The sequence below is a fragment of the Euphorbia lathyris genome, chromosome 2, assembly GCF_963576675.1.
Source record: "Euphorbia lathyris chromosome 2, ddEupLath1.1, whole genome shotgun sequence".
Lineage (NCBI taxonomy): Eukaryota > Viridiplantae > Streptophyta > Magnoliopsida > Malpighiales > Euphorbiaceae > Euphorbia > Euphorbia lathyris.
The window spans coordinates 127,935,540-127,953,176 of record NC_088911.1 but is presented as its reverse complement, the minus strand read 5'-3'; the positions used below and the strand labels follow the sequence as shown (position 1 = coordinate 127,953,176).

The window sequence follows — 17,637 nt, the reverse complement described above, 5'->3', positions numbered from 1 at the left end:
TACCAAAGTTAGCAAGAATATCTGCCACATCATTTCCTTCTCTGAAAACATGAGAGACAGTCAGACAGATAGAATGCGTTAGCTGGATGCATTTGAGCCATTCCTGACGAATCTGCCATGGAACATCACGCGATTTACTCCTGAAAATATGCACGACATAGGCTGAGTCACTCTCTAACCAAATATTCGACCAGCCCCGATCAATAGCCAAACTAACTGCTTTAATTGCAGCAGATAACTCAGCCAGCGGCACAGACTGGCAGTCCAGCGGATACGCAAAGCCACCTAACCACAAAATATAAAATTGACTTAACTCGTGTTGTGATCTTTATAGTACGGTGAATTTCAAATTGTGCTGAATTTGACTATCAATTTATTAGGAATAATTCCTCAAGGTCCAAATTATCAAATGCTAAAAAAAAAAAATAAATTATAAAAAGGCTGTGAAATTGTAAGAAGGTCGGAAATGTAAAGTGTAAGAATTCAAATTTGATTGCTTGAATAAACTAAAAATTACAAGGAAATGTATTGAAATAAAAGGAAAAGTGCAAAAATTCAGATTTGAAAGTAAATTTGTGCAGAATTTTGGCTTGATTTTGGATTTTATTAGTTGCCTTTGTAAATGAGGAGGAGGTTAATTTTAATAGGCTTCCTTTGGTAACTAATCCTCAATGTGTCCATTTTATGAGTAACCACTCGAGTCTCCAACATACCAATGCCCTGACTAATTTTGATATGTATTGTTAGAGCATCTCTAGTGGGAGGTAATAACTTGGGGGTGCCACCTTGGATAAATTGCATCCAAAAGTTACAAACCACTAGAAGCTTTGTTACTTCACACTTTTTAAGGGGTAAAAAGAAAAAGAAAAAATAAATATAAAGGACCTTATACAAAATAAACCAACTAAAGTTATGCATTCTCTTTTATTTATTCAATTTAGTGTCAGAAAAAGTATGTAACTAAACTTGGTTGCACACCAACTTTAGTAACAACCTCTACAGTGGTAGGTTGTAACTAATTGATAAAAAGTTACAAAGAAATTAGATGCACTAGAGGTGCTCTTATACTTGTTAAAATTAACGACCTTCTGAAAAGCATTATTCTTCCTTAAATATAGGAGTTCATCCATTTGAAGAAGAGTGCATTGACTTTCTGTCACCTCTACATAATTTTGAGATGAACTTCTACCAGGAGGCGGAGGCACTTTTACAATAAGGCTAACCTTTTTTGCTGCAGACGTAAACACCTTTTGAGAATTTTGGCCATTTTTTAAGGATCTTTTAAACATATTTTTTCAAATCGTTAAATATAGGAGTTCATCCATTTTTTGGCCATGTAAAACGAAGAGCGCTTGATGTGCCGGTTAGGAGGACTGAAGAGTGGCAAAGGGATGTAGTGGTGAGGGGTAGGGGAAGACCTAAGCAAACTTGGAGGAGGGTGATCGAGAGTGATATGAGTTTATTGGGGATTGAGGAAAATATAGTAGTGGATAGGACAGAGTGGAGGGGGAGAATTTGTGTCGCTGATCCGACTTGATTTTACGGTTTTATATGATGGTTCATGTTAGCCGACCCCGAATCATTTCGGGACTAAGACTTTGTTGTTGTTGTTGTTGTTGTTTGTCAAACTGCATATGAAATTAAGAAAAAATTTCTTCCATGTAAGAGAAATTCACAGTCTCCATTAAAATTTACAAGACTTTAATTTGGTAGTATTAGAAAAATAGGTTTGGAAACTTATTGGTACTCCTAGTACGTTGGTTAACAGATTGTTCAAAGTTAAATATTATGCTCGTGGGTCTTTCCTTTCCGGCAATAACCTAGCTTTGTTTGGAGGAGCGTATGAAGTTCGATTAAAGTTATCCAAAAGGGTATTCGCTGGAGGATTGGAAGAGGAGATTTGATTTCAATATGATATTATCCGTGTTTAATAAATGAAGAACCTTCACATCAGCTCTATTTGCACTAATGAAGACAAAGATGCAATGATTTCTGATTTTTTTATTTTTTTTAATCAGGAACTTACATTTGGAATCAGAGTAGGATTGTGGAATGGTAGTGTATGTGGCAGCTAAAGATAATAAACTCATTTGATATTTTTCCAGAGATGGTTTGTACTCGTCTAAATTCAGTTATTGTTTGCTTGAAGATACACGACAAGGAACCTAACTAGTGCCAACTTTCAGAATGTTCAGTTCGAAAATGAATATCAAGGGGGTGGTGGATCACATTTTAACAAAGGTCCATGATATTACTCAGTTCAAGGTTGTTATAGAAGAAATTTGAGATATGTTACTTATCCATTCAGGTTGTTTTATGACTTTTATCCTTAGATTAACGAACGATAAATGATTCATCATTTCCATTCCAATGCTAATTTCTAGTGATATTGTTGATCCTAGTTATTTAGATGATACTCTTCCTATCGAAGATGTTTCTATTTCTTAATAATGGTCGGTTTTTTCTAAAAAAAAAAAAAAAAAATACATAAATGAAGTGCTTATATTAAAATAACATTGTTAAAATACAGGATAAAACTATCATAAAAAATTAAATAAAGTTGTAATTGTGAAATTTCAAATATTTGGAAATGAATTCGGGTACAGTAGAAAGCACAAAAAGACAATAGAAGCAATCACAAACAGAGTAACATACTCGCGGCGAATACTCATCAAGCAAAAGAACAAGTTACCGTTTTTAGCATCTCTTTCTGCCACTCTTCTCCTTCCTCTTCCTCTCCTCTCCCGACGAGGAGAGAGAAGTTGAACAATCTGAATCATCTCTTTTTTTTTTTTTTTTTTTTGTAAATTCTCTCTCTAGGTTTTTTCTACTCCTTTTCTTCATCGTCTTTCTCCAATCTTCTCTACTCCCGTCCCGTCATTCTTCTTGATTGCTCGCATTGCAATGGGATCCGCGATTTTCCTTGTGTAGATTCGAATTCAGCCATTCTCCTTGATTCTAATTGTTGATTTGTAAAGATTCGAGGTGAAGTTCCATTCTGCTTTGATATTATTGCACTTGATTTATTTTTATTTAAATGCGTGATTAATTTCGTTAGGCTATTTTTATTGTAATCTGCTTGAAATTAGGGATGTGTGGTATGCGTAGGTTTTCTATTTCAATTTTTTTTTATTAGACTCGGTGTTAATGTGACTCAGTTTGAGTAATGCCATGGCAATGCAGTTGGAGATAAGTTGTTTTCAGGCTGATTACGTGTTCAGATTGCGATTGCTGATACAATACTGTTAATTGCAGTGTAAATGTACCTTAGTAGTTATTAGTGCCAATGGTTTGCTCATTAGGAAATGGAAGAATGGCAGTTATGGCTAGGCTTTTAGCTGCAGGAAGTTCTTCACGAATCACTGGAGGTGAAAAATGATACTCTTCTTAGTTTTAAGCTAATGGAGCCTTAAGTAAATTGTCTTTCCTCAATAAATTAAGTTTAAAACATTCAATTTTGAGATTGTTTCACTCTTGTGTTCATATCTGTCTTGCAATTTCGCAGAGGAAGTTTGCCAGCGGAAATTAGCTACTCAGAGCATTCACAGAGAGCTAAATGAGGCAGATGAAGCAAATTTACTTGACGAAGAAGGTAATTTATGTACTAATGGAGGTTCACAAACTGACAGTAAATTCATTCTTTTAACAAAAACCTAAATTGTGATTAGAGAAATTAAATTTTAGATTCAAATCCAAGAATGGTTCATGAATTTCATAGTTTGTTCACTAATGAAGGTTAATGTAAAGTAACAGTAACTTCATTCTTTTATCAAAAAACTACACAGTGATTAAGAAAATAAAATTGAAAAGTAAAATCTTAGAGTCAGTCAATAGTTAATGGTTCCAACTTGTCCTTAATTTTGTCTTCTTTTTTTAAATAAATAAATATTGAAAGGTGATTTTCATTTCAATATAAAACGTATTCACTAATACTGTTTGTATTTAATAAAAATATTTTAAATTAATGATTTAATGCGTATCTAATTGTTTTGTTGCATCAAGTACCTTCGTGTTCTAATTCATTACTTGTTTTGTTGCTATATTTTACCACTTCTGTTCCTAAAATTAATTTAGAGTGTCTGGAGTTTTAAGTATTCAGATGATTCTATATATAAATCCAGTAGGTATAAAATTTGTTCAGGCACATCACAAGATAATAGAACAATTTGTTTTTGTTTCTTTATTTTATTTTATTAAAAAAAAACTATATTATTCATTGTTAATAGTCTCATAAAAAGTGTAGTTAAACTTATCCTTAAGTGTTAATTGTGTCGCATTTATGATTTATGTTTGCGTTTTGAGTTTTGAGGGCTGCTTTATCGTTAGTTTCTTATCTACTTGATGAATATCCTTTGCAGATGTGCATGTATTTGGTTTGAAACCAATGACTGACCCTTTGGATCTGGTAAGTTTCTTCAATGCTCTGAACTTCTTTTAGTTAATGAAAATGTCTGAAGTCTGAACTATATGTGCTGTTAAGCTACGGGAAGTTTGTTTGTGGCATCTATTTTTTGCTCATATGGTTTTATTACTTGTAAAGAGTAAGCGAGAATCCTATAAAATATTGGGAAAATGTAGGAGTGACGAGAACTACGAAAAATACAAAGAGGCTAAAAGGGAAGTAAAGAAGGTCATACGAGATGCTAGAGCAAAGGTGAATCGGGATCTGTATACAAGATTGGATACGAAAGAAGGGGAAAGAGACATATATAGAATTGCTCGGATGAGAGATAGGAAGACGAGAGATCTCGGAAAAGTTAAATGTGTGAAGGATGTGGACCAGAAAGTCCTAGTTGGAGATAAGGATATCAAGGAACGATGGAGGTCCTATTTTGATGACTTATTTAATGGAGATCGCAGACAAGATGTTGGAGATATAAGTATCCATCATGATATGATAAATCATGAATGCCTGCGGAGAATTCAAAAGGGTGAAGTCAAAATGGCATTAAGTAAGATGAAGTTGAAGAAAGCAGTAGGACCTGATGGCATCCCTATTGAGATTTGGAGATGTTTGGGAGAAAGAGGAATCGAATGGTTGACGACGTTCTTCAACAAAATTTGGAGAAACAATAAGATGCCATCAGAATGGAGGAAAAGTATCTTAATCCCTTTGTATAAGAACAAAGGCGATGTCCAAGATTGTGCCAACTATCGGGGAATCAAATTAATGAGTCACACTATGAAACTTTGGGAGCGAGTGATCGAACAAAGGCTAAGGAGGACGGTGAAGATCTCGGAAAACCAGTTTGGCTTTATGCCGGGAAGATCAACTATGGAAGTCATCCATCTAATGAGACAATTAATGGAGCACTATCGAAATAAGAAGAAAGACTTGCATATGGTTTTCATTGACTTGGAGAAAGCATATGATAAGGTACCAAGGGAAGTACTTTGGTGGGCCTTGATAAGGAAAGGCATTTCGCGGAAATATATTGACATCATAAAGGACATGTATGAGGGAGCATGCACGAGTGTACGTACTAGTGTTGGGAAGACTGAAGAGTTTCCTATTAGTATTACGATTGGAGTGCATCAAGGTTCCGCACTAAGCCCATTTCTTTTTGTCATCGTTATGGATGAACTAACAAGTTCACTTCAAGATGGTATACCATGGTGCATGCTGTTTGCAGATGATATTGTGTTGGTTGATGAGACGAAAGAAGGAGTGGAGAGGAAGTTGGAACTATGGAGACAAACTCTAGAATCTAGAGGCTTTAAGTTGAGCCGAAGTAAGACAGAATATTTGGAGTGTAAGTTTAGCGGCCATAGGAGTAGGGAGGCAGGGTCGATCACCCTAGATGGGAGAGTTGTTCAGGCCTCGGATTGCTTCCGGTATTTAGGATCTATTATCCAAACGGATGGAGAAGTAGATGGAGATGTTGCTCATAGGATTAAAGCTGGTTGGTCGAAGTGGAAGAGTGCTACGGGTTTCCTTTGTGACCCCGGCATGCCTAATAGATTGAAGGGAAAATTCTACCGGACGACAATTAGACCAGCATTGTTATATGGTACTTTAGTGTTGGGCAGTGAAACACTGCCACATCCATAAGATGTCGGTGGCGGAGATGCGTATGTTGAGATGGATGTGTGGTCATACGAGAAAGGATCGGGTGAGTAATGAAATACTTCGGATAAAAGTAGGGGTCACATCTATTGAGAATAAAATGAGAGAAAACCGACTAAGGTGGTTTGGCCATGTGAAACGTAGAGCGCTTGATGCGCCGGTTAGGAGAACCGAAGAGTGGCAAAGGGATATAGTGGTGAGGGGTAGGGGAAGACCTAAGCAAACTTGGAGGAGGGTGATCGAGAATGATATGAGTTTACTGGGAATTGAGGAAAATATGGTAGTGGATAAGACGGAGTGGAGGGAGCGAATTTGGGTCGCTGACACGACTTGATTTCACGGTTTTATATGATGGTTCATGTTAGCCGACCCCGAATCATTTCGGGACTAAGGTTTTGTTGTTGTTGTTATGGTTTTATTACTTGTGCCCTCTTGAATCTTTTGCTCCTTCATATTTGTTTATTGAGGTATACTTCAAAACCTAAGATGATGTGCATATTTTCCCCCTAAAATCAAGACCATAATGAATATACTGCATATGAAAGGATAAGAAGGCTTGTAAACATCTCTAGGCTCTAGACGCTGAATTCTACTCAACTTATTCCCCCTGCATGATGTTTTTAACTACACGTCGTGTGCTTTTGATGCTATCATATATGATTGCCCTTTGTTAAGGATATATAAATGGAAAGCTCCATCCCAATTAATTAAAAAATTAACGATTTTTGAATAATTGAGATGTAAATATTGGAGCAAATCTGTTCAAAAACTTGGGGGCACGAGTAAGGATGGCTGAGAGTCAAGTCCTAAATTCTATTTGGGGCTTTCTTGCTGCAAAATTTGAACTATGAATTAAGGAGACCTTCACACGGAACGTATGTATAAGATGGGAACTAGACAAAATATTACTGCAAGAAGTTGTATCTTCGATCCAAATGAGACTCAAAGAAGATATTCTTCCATCCAATTATGGTTTTTTCAGTGGATACTCGCATCTTATCTCTGGAACATAGTTAGAAGACTCACCTGTTCTTTTGGAATCATATCGGGACGATGGAATGAGTGCAAATACGCAGGAATCTGTTGTTTTTGTTGTATCCAGAGCACTATCAGTTCACTGTATTAAACTATAACTTGTTTAGTTAGGATCAAGGTTTATACTTTGATCTTCGCGTGCTATATTGGCTGGTTGTATTGCAAAAATAGCCAGGTAATTTGCAATGTGGTGTTTGAGATGCGGAGTTTGCCTTTGGAATCACATCATTTCAGCCTGTCTCAGTGTGGTTAGCATTGAGATCAATATGCTCAGTATGTTGTTATGGACAATATGGCATCATTTGCAGAATAAATTTTTTTTAAAAAGGAGTAGAGAAAATATAAAGATGGGAACAAGGAGAAAAACGGGATAGGGAAAGGAAAAACCTGCCTTGTATTCAGTAAACCTATTGCAATGGGCTTTCTATTAGCCTTTTCTGGAATTTTTCTCACTCTGAAACCAATTTTGAATTGATTGTAACTATCTAGGTAATTATCATATTGTTGACATACAAATAAATATATAGTGTATTTCTTTTGTTTTTATTTTTTAAGATCATTAGTTCACTCCCTTTCGTTATGCACACTTGCATTTTAGCTGAAGAATTTTAGAACTTATAGCAGTACATAAGCTAATAATAGTTCTACACCATATAATTAGGAGTTAATTTCTAATGTTTGATAATTTAAATTTACAGATTTAGCTCAAATCCAGTCTATTATAAAAATATATTTATCATAAACTCATTTCAGTTATGACTTCAATTTTGCTTTCAAAATAGTTATTTAAGATATTTAGAATGTGTTCTATATTTTGTCAAGTACAAAATTGTTAAAAAAAGTCTCTTTATCTTTCAAATTCAAGTAATGTGGATTGATTCAGCCTGATATTGTCTGCTCTGACAATATCATGATTAATTCTGTTAGCATTATTTAAAACCCTGGTTAGCTTATTAAATATGATCAAGTTTCTCTTAATGTAGTTCTCTCTTTTCTTTTCAACAAAGATGATTTATCTGATTGTGTGATATCATTGTGAAGGTATGCTGTAATACTTGCAGAAAACCAGTAAAAGCCAATCAGTATGCTGCTCATGCAGGTATGAAGGCTTTCTTCAGTTTTCAATGCCTTTTCTCTTCTTTCAACCCCTTTTTTTGTATGGAACAATTTGTGTGTAAAAATAATTTAGAGTGCTTGGCATTGATAAGTCCACTAGGTGCTATTTTCTTTCAGCTATATTGGTCCAACTGTATATCATTATATGTTCCATTGGACTATATGCTGCTCTCAATACGTGGAACTGAAGTAGAATAAAAGCAATAGCAAGGTCCAATTATTGGTACCACTAGTCTAAGCATTTTTGCCTCGGTCATCTTAGGTTTCTGAATGTTATTAACACCATCTTGTTGATAATTTTCCATGCATAAACTACTTGATTGTTATTTGTTAACAAGAAACACAACAATTTCCATTGTCATCCCATTTGTAAAATTCTTACCATGAACTTATTTTAGAGTTAATTATAAGTCCAAAGTCTCAAATAAAGATGCACTCCTTCACTTAACTGAGAGGTCATCTGATACCGATTTCCAACTCGGTAGTGAGTGAAATTTAATGATGCGTGATTTATTAAATTGCATGCTCGTGTTAGGTTGAGTTTAGTTTTCAGTTTCATCCGGTTAAGTTTTGGTCAAAATATTACTGCTTTTGGCTTAATTCCCATACTAGAAACCCTTGAAGAGATTGATGGAGTTCCCTGATTCTTTGTCCAATCTTGAAACCCTTGTAGACTTGCACGTTGCGTACATGTTTCTTCGGCCTGACCAGATTTATTTACTGGACCTATTGTTTTCAATTGCTTGTCTTGCAAGCTCTTCAAGTTCAGTAGTGCTGTGCTAATTTGTTTTTTTCCCCTCTTTATTTTCACAGTACTTTGTCGGTCCTTAACTTCCACAGAAGAAAGGATGACAGAGCTTGATGGGGGTACAAGGCGCAGGAAACTTACCAAGAAGGAGAGGAAAAAATTATCAACTGCTTATATTAGTATCCTTATATATATTGTATTATATTTCTGATCTTGAAGGAGGTTTTTGATCCTGCTTGTTCATTGAACTCCATGTGTTGTTAAAACATCAGTATCATTTCAAACCTAATGGAGGATATGTCAAAATAGCCTAGAACTGGTGTTTTTCATTGTTTCGGCAAGGATTCTTCTTTTCCTTTTGGCTTATGCATATTATTTTAAACGGAGCTATTTCACTAAACAATGCCCCTCCTTTAGACCATTCAAGTCAATGGCGTTCTCTAGTAAGTTAGAGTGGGAATACAAGTACACTAAACAATTACTGGTCTAACAGGGGAGTAATGGTTCAGTGTCTAATTTGCCAGAAACGGGTGTCAAAAGATTTTGAATAGGTCTCCAGCCCACTTCACTACTACTCCCTATTTAGACAATTAAATTGGGGTCATTCACTAGCTTAATTATTAGCGAACGACATGGATTTACTGGTCCAACTTCCCACATTGAAGGCTAGAAGACTACAATTCAAAGCTTCCCTCTCTGGTAAAAGACTTGTGTGACAGAACTGCAGAATCCCAGACGGCAAAGACATACAGCAGGAGAATGGCATTGTGTAAATAGGGATTTTTTATCCATTCGTTAGGATTTACCAATATAGATGTTGAATGTGATAGCTAATCTCCATTGAATCTAATGTTGTGGTGCACGAGCGTGAGGTATAACTTAGCTATTTCTGCCCACCGTGAAAAGAGTACACTTCTAGTAGTTACAAAGGGGGAGTAATTGTTTAGTGTACTTGATGACATACACTGTACTCCTGGTGGATAGTTCATTTAATCAGTATGCCATCTTTTTAAATTCTTAACACGTCTTAGACCACAGTACTTCAGTTGTAGAGCAAGAAAGGTCTATAACTATAGATGCAGACTGTTTGACTCCATCAGAATCTCAGTTGGATGGACAACCTGGAGTATCTTCCGTCTCCTTGGATACAAATAGTAAGTCTTCTTCACTCTTCATTTTCTTCCTTTTTGGAGCCGGACCTTTTTATACCAATCAATAGATGTATATGTCCTTTTTTTCCCCTCAACTATAGTGACTTTGGCATCATCACCATCCATTATTTAGTGCACTAATTTCTTTTGATTACAAAATAATTGCTTCGTTGAAATTAACTTGTCAATGTTTCAATCTTGGCATTTGAGTCATGTTCATGGTTGTGTTGCAAGTATTTCTCTGTTTTGTGCTTTGCTTGTCTAGTTGGCCATTTAAACTTACCATATTTCAGTCGTTCCTTTGAAATTTGGATTGGTTTATTCTTTCTCATCTCATCATCTGAAAACAAAATTTGGTGCACCAATGGATGCATCTGATCTGTAAATGCCAATTATTTGTAGTTGGCGAAAATCATTTGCTTTGACTGTGCAGGTTAAATAATCAGCTTTTGGTTCCAACATGAAATTCTGGAGGATACAGTAATGAACTTCTAGTGAGTAATTAAGACAGTGAATAATTGTGGGCATTATGCCCTCTTTGGTTGCTTAGCTTCTTTATTACTTATGAATTCTGTTTTCATTTGATAATTTTCAGTAATATAACTTGTGGAAAAATAATAGGGGTCCTGCAGCATTTCCTCCTATGATGGAATTGCTATTGAAATTTGTAGTATGGGCTGATTGTGCTAGTGCTAGCAATTGAAAGTGCAATTAAGAGAAGATATGGGAAGTGTATATGTTTTGTAAACTTTCCTTTTGGCCATGATTTGGTTCTCTCTGGATTTTCTTTAAAAGCTGGGTGTCTTCCAGTATTCTGATGGAACTAGTAAACCTTAGCTATTTTAGGGATATTGTTGCTATAAATTAATTGATTTGTAATGTTGCATACACTTTGTGGATTATCTAAAGGGGTGACATGTGGTATAGCTCTATTAGCAGGTTTTCATCTGTGAACATATATAGACACACAAACTCCACTAAACTCAGCTTGTTTTTCTGCTTTATCATGCCACTAGGGAATCCCACGTATATTGGCATGGAACCTTCGATGGATGGTAAACGAGTGAGTCCTGAGAATACTGACCACTCAGTATATCTAATGCCACCACCTACAAAACGCTCTAAAATGTATGATTTCTTCGTTCTTAATGCAATGTGCTGCTTTAAATTATGCTTATCCAACTATTCTATCTGATACATTTTATATTTGGATTTTTATATTTATTTTTTAGCATTAATGTTCTCATGCTGTTTATCACTATTTTTTCATTGATTTTTTATGTATGCACACTCATGTAATTGCTATGCTATTGATGTTACTTTTTGTTTCTCGGGCGTGCCTTTGCTGGGAAAGATGCTCTTACTCTTTTTGTTCGCAGTTTAACAGGAGAGTATTTTTCTGACTCTGAACATGATATTGGAATTCTGATAGTCATGTGTCTTAATAGTGTGGACAAGTAAGTGATATAGCTGTTTGCCTTGTGATAGAATGTATCTGTTGATGTATGCTTTGACATGTTCATCAGTTGTGAACAGTGAGGAAGAGTTACTTTTTTATGTTTTTATCAGGTTGTGATGGCTTTCGCATTTTATGTAACCAAGATGTAAATTTGAAGACATAGTTTAGCAAAGTGTCGCAGTAATTGAGTTATTCTTTATTTAAAATTAAAATGCTCTCATGATAGATATTCCTTTTCTGCTCTTGTAGTGTATCAAGTCAACATCTATTGCAATCAAATAATCCAGGAGTTGCTTCTAGCCAAGTAAAAATCAGAAGTGTGGAAGATTCTTTAACCCGTAAGGACAGATTTATCGTCTCAAGTTTTTAAAATTTGTCTTACTTTTCCAACCTTGCAGTAAGAGTCTCTCTGTCTCCCCTCTCCCTACCTATTTTCTCAAGTTCTTACATTTGACTCACTTAAATCTGCTTGAGAACTGCACTTCTACTTTCAACTTACAGTATGTAGTCTTTCTTAATTTGATGAGACCTGGTTCCCATTATGTTTCTTCCAAAATGTAAAAGAAGAAAACATTTTCAGAAATATCTGAAAATGGGAAAACAAATATTAGGATGAAGTTATTTCAATGAGTGGCTGCTTATTCTGCCCATATAAATTGACCAAGTAATAGGAAGTAGCCCATTGTAGGTGGATACTTTATTCTTTTATCAACCTCTTAATTTTATACCGGGAAATGGGTTATATAAAAGTTCTTCTTATTGACCCTGTAGAGTATAGAGATTTATGTATTGATTACTAATTACTAATTATTGTGGACTTACTACTATCGAACATGATATATTCATAGACACTCTTATGAACGCATCTTTTTTCAGGCAAGGATTTTCAAATGCAGTCCACTTCCAGGAGCGACATTCACAATGATAGTGTTGTCTCTGCATTCCATGGACAATCATTTTCAAAATACCTTCTGACAAAAGGTCTTCTTTTATTGCTTTCAGTAAAGATATAAACAGTTCCCAATAACATTTTTTTAACATTGTCTTGAACCTTTTTTCTGATTCTTGACTTTTACTGCTTTCTTCTTTCTCAATATTCAATAATAATTGATGCAATTAAACTACAGATGTTCCCGCTCCTCTTGCTACAAAAGCTTATTACTCTCAGAAAACCAACCGCCTTCGGTCTGCAATTGGTCATATGTACACCGCATCATCATCTAAGGGACTTTGCAATGATGTCATGAGTTATCAATTATCCTACGAAAGCATATTTCAGTTACAGGCTTCATCCCATAGAGAATGTATGCATGAACAAGACAGTTTGGTCACGAAAAAGGTCTACTATTTGCTCTTTCTAATTAGAATATGCTTATTGTTATGGCATGATGAATATATGAAAAATCATTTAGAACTTCACTCACTGCAAATTGCCAAATCCATTCATGACATTCTTTTAGGTCTGCTTACAAGTTATTTATTGAGGAGCTACCTACTTGAATAATTATTTCTTGCAAAATAAGAGCCTTGTTTATTTGATTTGATCAAATTCTTGCACAGATTTCAGAAGTAAGCTTGGATGAATCAGGGAGATGGACACCAGCCTTTAACTTCTCAAATCAAACTCCTGTAGATACTACTCCAAGGGCTCAGACTGCTCCTGTTGGATTGCTCAGAAACAAACATCTTCCAAAGGCTTATTCATTTGCAGGCAATTCAGGTAGTCAACTAATCGTCATGTTCTTGAACTTTGGTTCTTTATTTTGAATTTGTGCTAACTATATACATGAACTGAAATGGGAGAAAGTAATTTCAGACATTTTTTTTTGGATTTGTGCTCAATAACTAAGGGGTAGCTGTTGATTAATAAGCACTGTATTTAGCTGTAATTCTTACTACCATTTTTAAACTACTATGCCTGCACTAACAACATCCCATTGCATTGACATCGTTATATATATATATATATATATATATATATATACAGCCCATGAAGGACACTTTTATACTTGACAGTTGACACACTTCCTCTGTTGCTCTTCTTGATGTCAATATCGGGATGGAAATTATCTTTTCTGCGAAGTGACATCTTTGGTTTTGCAGGACAAGCCTTAAGAACTATGCAGCAACCAAGTGGAAGTGTTCCTGCTTTGTAGAAGTCTTCCAAGTGGGAATTTTTGTTAGGCGAAGTTGTGCCCAGTACTGTACATGAGGTAAAACCCTAAAAGTCATGTTACTAGCTTAAGCTGATAGTTAAAGGCCTAATTCATGTTAATATCTGACATACACCCATTCACAAATGCCTACTGGGCTTGAAGCATGCACAACGCAGGCACTTCTTACCATGTTCTGCAATTAAATCAACAAATGAGGTTGTCAGGATTCGAACCATTGATCACTTGGTCAAAGAGGATCTTGATACCATGTCATGGAACCATTTCAACTAAAAGCTTAAGCTGATAGTTAAATGCCCAATTCATATAAATTTCTGACACACCACTGCACGCCAATGCCAACTAGGCTTGAAGCGTGAACGACACAAGCCCATCTTACCATGTGTTAAAATTAAATCAACAAAGAGGCTCTTGATACCATGTCATGGAACCATTTCAACTAAAAGCTTAAGCTGATAGTTAAACGCCCAATTCATATAAATATCTGACACACACACCACTGCATGCCAATGCCAACTAGGCTTGAAGCGTGAAAGACACAAGCCCATCTTACCATGTGTTAAAATTAAATCAACAAAGAGGCTCTTGATACCATGTCATGGAACCATTTCAACTAAAAGCTTAAGCTGATAGTTAAACGCCCAATTCATATAAATATCTGACACACCACTGCACGCCAATGCCAACTAGGCTTGAAGCGTGAACGACACAAGCCCATCTTACCATGTGTTAAAATTAAATCAACAAATGGAGTTGTTAGGAATTGAACCTTTGGTCACTTGTCGAAGTCTCTGATTCCGTGTCAATTGAAAGCTTAAGCTGATAGTTAAAGACCCAATTCATATTAATATCTAACAATATCTTTCTTATGTTGCTCTTTCTGGGTGTAAGAGTCAATATATTTGGGTCCATGAAGTGACATTATTGGTTTTGCAGGACAAACCTTAGGAACTATGCAGCAACCAAGTGGAAGTGTTCCTGTTTTATAGGGGTCTTCCCGGTGGGAATTTTGGTTAGGCAAAGTTGTATGTAATACAGTACATGAGGTTAGATTCCACCTTTTCAAAACCTTAACATCGAATCCCCATAATTGTCTATTCTAGCCTTCTGTATCCTACTTTGTACTGACATCTGACTCTGCTTATGCTCAATTGAAATAAAGGTAATTGCACTTAATATGGGTAATAGCTCTAGGGCCTATTGATATTGTCATTTTATTAAAACGTTTTGGATCATGTAATGCTTTATGGGACCTTGTTGGGACAGCAAGCATAGTTAAGCTGTGACAATTTTAGTTGCTGAATAATAACTTTAGGTTTTATAGTATATTGCCAAGTAATTGAAATACTACGAAAGTTCTGCTTTGGTTGATAATAGTTTCCATTCTTCATTTCCTACTTTTCACCAAAGTAGGAAAACGAAACATGAAATAGGAGTTTTTTTCAGGAGCGGGGTGGGGATCCCCACTTTTTGGGGGTAGTAACCCCCACCCCCAAATAATTCAGTGATTTCCCGCCCCTGCCGGTTCAGATCCCCGTGGTTTTAGGGGAATCCCTGTCCCGTTGCCACCCTTAGTTAGGACTTATTTCTCTCCTTACTTGCACCTAACTGTTAAATGAAACAAGTTACATGAAATTTTCGTCAATGCTACTTATATTGTTGTATTAGGGCAAAAGAAAAAAAGAATTTTGATCCATGGTGCAAGATTCCATGTGGGGTGACAATTCGGGTTTTCGCGTCATAATCATGTGATATAAATGTATGAAAAATGATACCCGTGGGCCGTGTCAACCATGTCGTGTCATTCAGGTTGTCTCCGTAATTTGTGTCATGAATGAATTGCCATCCCTGTCTGTATATGCATTATGGACTTTTAGGTTAGAATCTTTAACCTGATAAAACATCAGGCAATAAAGCTAAGCAGCCTAGGAAAATATCAATACATTTCTTATAATTTCTATGCTGACTGTGTTTTCCATTTCTGCTCAAATTTTACATGGAGGCAGAATATTATTATTATATGCCTACAACATGCGAGTGATGGTAAACACCAGTTTCAAGGAACCATAGGTAAGCTCTAAGAATGGCTTATTTATTATTTGTGACACATCTCCGTACACGAATACTCTCTGGGTTTAAAGCGTGTACAAAAAAAACCCATGTTAACATGTGTTGAAATTCCATTAACAAATAGAGTTGCATTGCAAGGATTTGAACCCTTGATTATTTGGTCTTAAAGTCTCTAGTACCATGTGAATGAACCATTTGATCTAAAAGTTTAAACTTATAAGTAAGATGGAATAACTTTTATTATTATCTCTGGCATCAAATTAGGTAAAAAGTGTCTCAAAAAGTGAGAAACAAGTTTATTGTGTAGATGATGAAGTTTGGTTTGGTTTGGTAAAGATGGTGACCTTGTTGCTGAAATTCAAGAAGGTAATAAAATGAGTTTCTAGAGAACAGGACCCTGAAAAGTTGCTAACAGCATATGCCTTAATATGCATAGTAGAAAGTGGGCAGTAGATACATTAAGTTTATGATAGCAACTGATTTGGACAGCCTCTTGTGTTTGTGCTAGGGTTTGGTTTTAGTCTGTATCTTCAAACTTAAATAATTACAAATTCATTTGTGGTATATGAATTAATTATTTGCCATTTTTCTTTTTTCTTTTTTATGATTATGTGGCTTTCATCCATGGGGTTATTATTCTAATCTTGTCTATGGATAGTGATTTTTGTTTTGTCCTTCATGGATAGAGTTCCATCATGACAGTGACAGCCCAAGACACAGGGCAAAACAAGGTTACTTTCTAAGTTGTAAGATTCTGTTTAATGGGTGATTAAGTTTCTATATTAAGTTTGACAACAACTTTATCATTGTTTTTGTTGCTAACAACAAAGCAAAGCACCAGCAGCTGGCAAGCTGACTAGACAGGAAGTTGCCTTAGCTGGATTTTTCCTCAACCTTTTCTTAGGGAAGTTAATTTTTTTTTTTTTAATGGGCTAATGCTTCTATCAGTATATTCAAAACACCGGTTTCAAATATAAAGAACCCGGTGATTTAATCATCGGGTTGTAGCATCTGTTCTGGGAAGGATGTATGGAGGGTTAGGGAGTCTGTTATAAAGAAAAAATAGAGTTACTAACACAAAATTCCGTAATTAAATGTACAATTTCCATTGGTAATTTCAGCATATTTAGAATCTATCATGGATTTGACATTAAAGACGGAATTTGTCACTGAAATAGCTGTCGTTGATACTCGGTTAAAACAAAAACATGCAGTTTTTAAAATAATTTTGCCATGGACACTACGCTTGATACTGTTGGAATTAGCATTATTATAATGAGATTTATTTTTAAACCAAGTCATATTTTTGGATATATCTTCAGAATAAGTATTATTTTGAGGAAAAATGGCCTTTTAGCTATTTGTCCAGGTTGAACTTTGGAAAAATCACGTTTTATGTGGGAGGAAACTGTTGTTCTTATTAAAGTAACAAAAAAGAACGGCAAATATGAAAACTTCAAATTATCTTTGTTTGTGTGTCATATCAGGGATTAAAATAATATATATTGAAGATTCCATGTGTATTTCTTTTTCTTTTATTTCTTCAACGTGCTGTTTGTTTTCAGGACGGCTTCTTCATTCTCATATTTTACATGTGATTTTGAGGCCAATGTTTTTTTTAAAAAAATCATTGAATTTTTATTTTATTTCAATCAAGTCATTGAAATTTTATTTTTATTTTAATACAAACATTAAAAATTATAGGAACAACGATGTAATATGTAAGAGTTTGTCATTTCTATTGTGGCTGTCACATAAGTTTGATTAGTTGAAATTACTGGAATGATTTTATTATAATAAAAATGAAAGTTTAATTT

The 17,637-nt window shown here is 35.2% G+C and overlaps 1 protein-coding gene across 3 annotated transcripts; it reads left to right on the top strand.

Moving 5' to 3' along the window:
* The first annotated feature begins 2,632 nt into the window (after nt 1-2,632).
* On the top strand, nt 2,633-14,926 carry LOC136219906 (uncharacterized). Of its 3 annotated transcripts, none has more exons than XM_066007491.1 (14): nt 2,633-2,985; nt 3,303-3,368; nt 3,506-3,592; nt 4,359-4,405; nt 8,144-8,201; nt 9,032-9,145; nt 9,998-10,120; nt 11,134-11,245; nt 11,826-11,914; nt 12,453-12,557; nt 12,704-12,915; nt 13,137-13,296; nt 13,680-13,789; nt 14,687-14,926. In XM_066007491.1, the coding sequence occupies exons 2-13, from the start codon at nt 3,314-3,316 to the stop codon at nt 13,730-13,732; spliced, it is 1,215 nt and encodes a 404-aa protein (XP_065863563.1). In that variant the 5' UTR covers nt 2,633-2,985; nt 3,303-3,313; the 3' UTR covers nt 13,733-13,789; nt 14,687-14,926. The 3 variants fall into 3 exon arrangements, with proteins under 3 accessions (XP_065863563.1, XP_065863562.1, XP_065863564.1); XM_066007490.1 differs by having other exon boundaries at nt 2,634-2,985; nt 3,256-3,368; XM_066007492.1 differs by lacking the exon at nt 3,303-3,368 and having other exon boundaries at nt 2,635-2,985.
* Nucleotides 14,927-17,637: the final 2,711 nt, after the last annotated feature.